Source organism: Numenius arquata, chromosome W (genome assembly GCF_964106895.1).
Source record: "Numenius arquata chromosome W, bNumArq3.hap1.1, whole genome shotgun sequence".
NCBI lineage: Eukaryota > Metazoa > Chordata > Aves > Charadriiformes > Scolopacidae > Numenius > Numenius arquata.
This window is the reverse complement of record NC_133615.1, coordinates 17,460,987-17,469,047: the sequence shown is the minus strand read 5'-3', so window position 1 is coordinate 17,469,047 and position 8,061 is coordinate 17,460,987. Positions and strand designations below refer to the sequence as shown.

The window sequence follows — 8,061 nt, the reverse complement described above, 5'->3', positions numbered from 1 at the left end:
GCAGCCTCCTCCTCCACCTTCCCCACTGCTCGTGTCTCTGGGTTGGTTTTTTGTGGTTTGTTTTCTCTTTGCTTTTTTTTTTTCCAACCAAGCTCGAAAAGACGGTTGTCCGGGGTCTGTGAGAGCGGAGACCCGGGGGAAAAGCAGCGCAGCGCGTTCGGGGGCCCGGGCAGGTCGCTTGGTACCCGGGGAGGCGGCTCCGGCTTCCCGGACAGAGCACTCCACCAACATGGCTCCGATAGAGGCCAGTCAGCAGCAGTTCGGTAAGTGTGTCCCGGCCCCAACTCCCCCCCGCCCGCGGGGCTGGGGGCTGCTCCCCCCCGCCCGCGGCGAAGTGCATGCAGGCAGCCTCTGCTGAGCCACCCTGCGCACGCAGCTTGTTGGGAGGAACCTGATTTCTCTCAGACCTCATCGATCTTAGAAGTTGAGTGAATTTGCTTTCTTTCCCTTCTCTGTCTCTCTTTTCATTCCTCCCTACCTGCTCCCCCCAGTAAAGCACTGGGAGAGATGAACAGGTTTGTATAGGTGCATTTTCGGATGAGAGGTTTTGGGGTTGTTTTCTCTGTCTTGGTTAAAGTAGCGTGGCTTCAGAGTTTAATGATGTAAATGCATCCTGTGCCACAGAGAAAATCTTTGTTCAAGTCATCCTTGGAACAATTGTCATTCATTTTTTTCTTGTTGTAAAGAAAGACTTGTCAACCACTAGTTAAAGTGAAGGGTGGTCTTGTAAAGGACATTGCTAGGAAGATGAAAATACAGGATCTTGATCAATCTGGGTTCACTGAGAATAGCAATGATAACAACGAACTTTTCAGTTGTATCATTTCTATGCACTGGATGTAGGGTGATTAACTGTGATACCAGAAGTTTCAGAAACAGTCATATATGTGCACTTATAAAATAGGTACATAAATAGCTTTACTCAGAAAAGCAGTAAGTAGAAATGTTTCTGAACTCGGCGTTACAAATATTGACTCTAGCCTAGATTATATTTGCTTTAGCAGTGGTCTAATTCAAGGATCATTCCACTGACTTAAGTGAAGCAACTCCAGATTTATATCACATAACTGAAATAATAACTTCACCCAGGATCAACAGGCAATGTTTCCTATGAATACATTGCCTTGAATGTTAACCAATTGATTTACATTATGACAACAGGAAGAAATTCAGGTTGCAATATAATTAGTTGTAAATATAAAACCATTTTTGTTACCATTACATCTTCTTTCCTACCCCACCCAACTGATGTTTCTAACCCCACTTGTGACATCATGCTTATCTGATTACTTATTTAAGGAACATAATTAATATTTTAAACATCAAATTGATTCTACCACTGCTTTCAGTAGTTGTAGAATTAAAATATAGCACAACTTCCATTACTATAAAAAGTCTGTCATTTCATGAAAAAGTATTGTAAATGGGCAAATCATTCCTAGAAGCTATTAAAGTATTCTGATTAGTTTTCAATTACTCTTTGCTTTGTACCTTTATACCATGTATATTTAAATTTCTGCAGCCCAGGGAATTCTTGAAACTCAGAGCCACATGCTTAACTTTGAAAAAATACTTTTTGGTTGTATATATAATTTTCAGTCATTTAATTAAGTTCACGGAATCACAGAATTGTCAGAGTTGGAAGGGACCTCTAGAGATCATCTAGTCCAACTCCCCTGCTAAAGCAGGATTGCCTAGAGCACATTACTCAGGACTGCATCCAGGCAGGTCTTGAAAATCTCCAGAGAAGGGGACTCCACAACCTCCTTGGGCAGCCTGTTCCAGTGCTCTGTCACCCTCACCGTAAAGAAGGTTTTTCTCATATTTGAATGGAACTTCCTATGTTCCAGCTTGTGCCCATTGCCCCTCGTCCTGTCACTGGCAACCACCGAAAAGAGTCCAGCTCCATCCTCCTTCAACCCACCCTTTAAGTATTTATAAGCATTAATAAGGTCTCCCCTCAGCCTTCTCTTCTCCAGGCTAAAGAGCCCCAGCTCTCTCAGCCTTTCCTCATAAGGGAGATGCTCTAATCCCTTAATCATCTTTGTTGCCCTATGCTGGACTCTCCCCAGTAGTTCCCTGTCTCTCGTGAACTGGGGAGCTCAGAACCGGACGCGGTATTCCAGTTGTGGCCTCACCAGTGCAGAGTAGAGGGGGAGAATGACCTCCCTCGACCTACTGGCCACACTCTTCCCTATGCAGCCCAGGATTCCATTGGCCCTCTTGGTGACAAGGGCACATTGCTGGCTCATGGATAGTTTGCTATCCACCAGGACTCCCAGATCCTTCTCCTCAGAAGTGCTTTCCAGCAGGTCCACCCCTAACCTATATTGGTGCCTGGGGTTCTTCCTCCCCAGGTGCAGGACCCTACACTTGCCCTTGTTGAACCTCATTAGGTTCTTCTCTGCCCAGCTCTCCAGCCTGTCCAGGTCACACTGGATGGCGACACAGCCCTCTGGAGTGTCGACCAGCCCTCCCAGTTTGGTATCATCAGCAAACTTGCTGAGGATACACTCGGTCCCCTCGTCCAGATCATTGATGAATATGTTGAACAGGACTGGGCCGAGTATTGACCCCTGGGGGACACCACTGGTTACAGGCCTCCAACTCGACCCTGCTCCATTAATTACAACCCTCTGAGTTCTGTCACACAGCCAGCTCTCAATCCACCTCACTGCCCCCTCATCTAGCCCACACTTCCTCAGTTTCCTAATGAGGATGTTATGGGAGACAGTGTCAAAAGCCTTGCTGAAGTCAAGGGAGATGACATCTGCTGCTCTCCCCTCATCCAGCCATCCAGTTATAATATCATAGAAAGCTATCAGATTGGTCAAGCATGATTTACCCTTGGTAAATCTGTGTTGACCACTCCCAATAACTTCCTGTTCTTCAACATGTTTGGAGATGACATCCAGAACAAGTCGCTCCGTTACCTCCCCGGGGACGGAGGTGAGACTAATTGGCCTGTAGTTCCCTGGGTCCTCCTTCTTGCCCTTTTTGTAGACTGGTGTGATGTTTGCCTTTCTCCAGTCCTCAGGCACCTCTCCTGTTCTCCATGACCTTTCAAAGATGATGGAGAGTGGCCCAGCAACAACAATTCTTACAATTAAGTATGTAGGCTGATACAGCTTGTAGGCAAAGTGACATGAATATTATCAGAATAAATTAATAGCCAGGCCCGATCCTTTCTGTGCTGGAACATCATGTCCTACTTTGCTCTGATAGTACTGTAGATTTTTTTGAATCATCCCACTAAAAAGGAAATGTATAGTGGCAGCACATCTATCTGCCCAGCTTTTACCTGGATGAAGCCTATTTAGTAATACATAGAGGGCGATAGTTTTGCTTTTCTCACCCAGAATGATCTGCTAATCATTTACGAGAGAACCAGAACTGTTACACAATTGCTTTTATGCATAAACAATGGAATTCCATTAATATTCTACTGATCTTCCAGTGTTGCAAGGAATAAAGATTAAGCTCTGATTGTTACACTGTGAGAGGTTTAAACTCACTTAGTAATGTTACTTATGGGCAAAATTGGATTTCCAATTAGTTGTGCTCATTTGCTCCTTCGATGCATGCTTTGAAGGGCTAATGATACTCTATATGTAACTAATGTGTCCACATGACAATTGAAGTTTTAACACTTTCTCAGTTTTCTCTTTATTCAGTTTAAAAGTCTAGGATTCATATTAAAGTAGAAGAGAATTATGTTTTAATGTTTTTCTTATATACTCCTAAAAGGTAATGAACTTTCCTGTAAACTCCCCGTAGCTTTGATTCATAGTGTCTTAAATGCAAATCTTAGTGATTATCAATGATATACTTCGGACTTCTGACTGCCCAATGTCACATTTATCTGGAAAAGACACTTAATATATAAGTATTCTAAATTTTCTTGATAGACTTCCTCCTGCAAAGTATTGAAAATCCCTTTGAAACTACTGAGTGTTATAACCTCCAATTAAACTCAGTACTTTCAAGAGATACCTCCAGGAAATTATGGGATCAGACCATAAAAATGAGTAAATTGAGCGTACAAAGTATTCTAAGAAGCAGTGTGAAAAGCAGATGATGTATCGGTCTATGTATTCGGTCACAACAACACCAAGCAACGCTACAGGCTCGGGGAAGAGTGGCTGGAAAGCTGCCCAGCAGAAAAGGACCTGGGGGTGTTGGTGGACAGCCGGCTTAACATGAGCCAGATGTGTGCCCAGGTGGCCAAGAAGGCCAACGGCATCCGGGCCTGTATCAGGAATAGCGTGGCCAGCAGGAGTAGGGAAGTGATTGTGCCTCTGTACTCGGCCCTGGTGAGGCCTCACCTCGAGTACTGTGTTCATTTCTGGGCCCCTCACTACAGGAAGGACATTGAAGTGCTGGAGCATGTCCAGAGGAGAGCCACCAAGCTGGCGAGGGGTCTAGAGAACAAGTCCTATGAGGAGAGGCTGAGGGAACTGGGCACGTTTAGTTTGGAGAAGAGGAGGCTGAGGGGGGACCTCATTGCCCTCTACAACTACCTGAAAGGAGGTTGTAGAGAGGTGGGTGTTGGCCTCTTCTCCCAAGGGAATAATGACAGGACCAGAGGAAATGGTCTGAAGTTGCGGCAGGGGAGGTTTAGATTAGGTATTAGGAAGAATTACTTTACTGAGAGAGTGGTCAGGCACTGGAACAGCCTGCCCAGGGAGGTGGTGGAGTCGCCATCCCTGGAGGTATTTAAGGAACGTGTAGACATGGCACTTCAGGGCATGCTCTAGTGGCTGAGATTGTGGGGGTCTTTTGTGTGTGTATGGTTGGACTCGGTGATCTCAGAGGTCCTTTCCAACCATGAAGATCCTGTGATTCTGTGATCTATAAGTAATGAATCTATTTTATCTAACCAACAAAGCTCCATAAACTCAAAGATGAAACCTTCTGAGAGCTGGTATTACTCACAAACATATAAACTCAGAAACTACACACAGAGGGATGAGATAGTTGAGCAATTACTAATGGTTATTACTCTTTGGATGGGAATAGTATTTTCCTCCCAAACACTCTGTGTATGGAAAAACACTAACATAACAAGCATGCCTTAGAATGGGAGTACACATGCATGACTGCAGGTAATGAGCAATATGAACAACACAAAGCACTTTCAGTCTGTTGATTCTGCTGCTATTACCATCTTGTATCAGTTTGTTTTACTAAATTATTACTTTATTAAATATCACACAGAGTCCAAGGCATTGCTGCTTATGTGCTTGTTGCTATTTATTTGACTTGCAGATGAAATTCCTACAGTGGTTGGGATCTTTAGTGCATTTGGCCTTGCCTTCTCTGTCTCCCTTTTTGCTTGGATCTGCTGTCAACGTAAATCTTCCAAATCCAATAAGACCCCTCCATATAAGTTTGTCCATGTTCTGAAGGGGGTTGATATTTACCCCGAGAATCTCAACACTAAGAAGAAGTTTGGAGCAGATGATAGAAGTGAAGCAAATAACAAATCAGCGATGTCAAAGAATTCTCTCCATCTTGACCTGAAGAAGAGAGATCTAAATGGCAACTTCCCCAAAACAACCCCTAAAATCCAGAGCTCTCCAGATCTTGACAGTTTGTCTCCTAAGCACTTTGCAGAAAGGAAGAAAGATTCAGTATCCCCTGATAGTTTAAAATCCATCATTTCCCTGTCATCTGAAGATAAACAAGACAAGCTAGGAACTCTCTTTTTCTCCTTAGAGTACAACTTTGAGAAAAAGGCATTTGTAGTGAACATCAAAGAAGCACATGGGCTGCCAGCAATGGATGAACAGTCAATGACTTCTGATCCCTACATCAAAATGACAATCCTGCCTGAGAAAAAGCACAAGGTAAAAACCAGAGTGCTGAGAAAAACCTTAGATCCAGCTTTCGATGAGACCTTCACGTTTTATGGAATCCCCTATAGCCAAATTCAAGACTTAACACTTCACTTTATGATCCTGAGCTTTGACAGATTTTCCAGAGATGATGTCATTGGAGAAGTCCTCATTCCCCTTGAAGGAATTGAATTGTCAGAAGGAAGGCTGCTAATGGACAGAGAGATCATCAAAAGAAATGTTAGAGTAACATTTTTTATTTAAACTGTAAAAGTGTTGTGCTCGTGTTAGCTATGATTCTTGTGTAATGCTGCTAGCATCTTGGAAAGAAAAGGGAACAAGTTAATCATGCAAGTCATTGAGATGCTTTCATAATGGCAGTATGAGGATGCAGTTACACAAATGTAATAAAAGAACACTACAGTGAGCATGTTGCAAGAAACTGTTAATGTCCTAAACTCTACTTGCTTATTCAGCTGGTCCAGCAAGTTTGAGTGGACCCATTTACATTAGGTCAAGTGGCCTCAGTCCACATTAATTTGCTTTAAAAGGAAAGAATGCAAAGATTTATATATTATTCCCCATCTCCTCCCTCTCCTTTTCTGTTTGAAATCATTCTTTCTTAAAGCTTATTGAAGTCGAAGTCAAAGTCAATGTAAATCTTTCACTTCAACTACATGGTTTTTATAGCAGATCCTGAAAGAATGCAGCGTAGTCTTTAGTTAAGAAATTGGAACCTGTTAGAGACCATTTTGTTGATGCAGTAGTATGTTCTTGCACTTCAGTGCTGTTACTACCTTCTCTCTCGAGAACTGTGACACAGGCTGCAGCCCTACTAAGGACAGTAAGGCATGAAGTCAATGGCAAAACATACTGACTTCACTGGGCTAAAAATATTTCATAGGATTTTGTCTCATTTCAGAATGTAAAGATCATTTACAACCATCATAGCTGAACCACAGAAATGCACATGCATCACACGCACGTCTCAATCTCTACTAAGGAAGTGGAATGTGTATTGACTTTCAATTTGATTATTTTGAAAGAGCAAGCATGCCGCCAAATCAAATAAATGTCTACCAGACAACATACCTATAATTAATACTGTTATTTTGCAATTCTATTGCTATATTACAACAATTATAACTATGTCACTGATATTTTGTTTATATACCAGAAAACCAAATAAGTTATAAGGTATTATTTTTGCTTGTTTCCCTTGCCTTCCTCCTGTGAAATAAACAACGCCTGCAAATTCAAATCATGCAATCATAGAGGAAGTCTTTGATCTCATCTTTATTTCATTTATATTATACTACTTTAGAAGGTGTCAGAGATGAGATTTCACTAACTGTTTGAATCCTTCCAGTTTAAAAACATTTTACTGAAGATTTTTTTAATTTACCTTTATTCATTTTTTTTTCAATATATCTTTATGGAATTTTTGTTTGGCTTGAGATCTTTTTCTCTCTTTTTTTCTCAGGATTTCATTTCTAATCTCTGAAGCTAATGATGTCATGTCAGCCTATATTTTTACTTATTTGTTATTTATTTTTGCTCAGTCTAATAACCAACCATAAGAAGAGTTATATAACTACAATAGAGGGAAATTATATTTGCTATGTAAAGCAGCATAGCTCCATAAGTTATATCCTTTTACACCATTTCAGAACATACAGTTATGTGGCATTTTATAAATCTTCTTAATTCTAGTTTAAAGCTTGGTCAATATAATTGCTTATAGTCTTTCTTTCTTTCTTTCTTTCTTTCTTTTCTTTCTTTCTTTCTATTTCCTCAGAAATCATCTGGGTGTGGAGCATTACTGATCTCTCTCTGTTATCAGTCTTCAACAAACACGCTCACTGTGGTTGTTTTAAAAGCCAGGCATCTACCTGAATCTGATGTGTCAGGATTATCAGGTAATGAATATGCCCTAAGAATATAAAACAAACAGAAGACAGCTGAAATGTGGCATTTCAAAGACTAAAAATAGTCCATAAATGCAGAAATGGTATCTCTATTATTTGCAGCCTATTAATTTTATTAATATCTAGGTCAATGCTTTATTTTCCAGGGCATGTATTTTACAAATTTGTTTTTCAATCACATGTTGAAAAACATGACATCTGTCAGCAGTGGAAACCAATGAGTTTAGTGATTGTCTTGAACAGAATCCACCTGCCATAATTATGAGATGTTGTTTGCAGATACTAAAAGCTTCTAT

At 41.2% G+C, this 8,061-nt stretch overlaps 1 protein-coding gene across 1 annotated transcript; it reads left to right on the top strand.

Annotated features, from left to right (window-relative positions):
• The first annotated feature begins 229 nt into the window (after positions 1-229).
• LOC141476788 (synaptotagmin-4-like) lies at positions 230-7,782 on the top strand. Its single transcript, XM_074165589.1, has 3 exons — positions 230-263; positions 5,269-6,083; positions 7,636-7,782. Exons 1-3 carry the CDS (start codon positions 230-232, stop codon positions 7,780-7,782), a joined length of 996 nt encoding a protein of 331 aa, XP_074021690.1.
• The last annotated feature ends 279 nt before the right edge of the window (positions 7,783-8,061 follow it).

Bases quoted from the DNA above. Each gene is read 5' to 3' on its own strand.
- LOC141476788 (XM_074165589.1), top strand. From the start codon at position 230: ATGGCTCCGATAGAGGCCAGTCAGCAGCAGTTCG. The intron at 264-5,268 runs GTAAGTGTGTCC...TTTGACTTGCAG, and splicing joins GGCCAGTCAGCAGCAGTTCG to ATGAAATTCCTACAGTGGTT. The intron at 6,084-7,635 runs GTAACATTTTTT...CTATTTCCTCAG, and splicing joins TCATCAAAAGAAATGTTAGA to AAATCATCTGGGTGTGGAGC.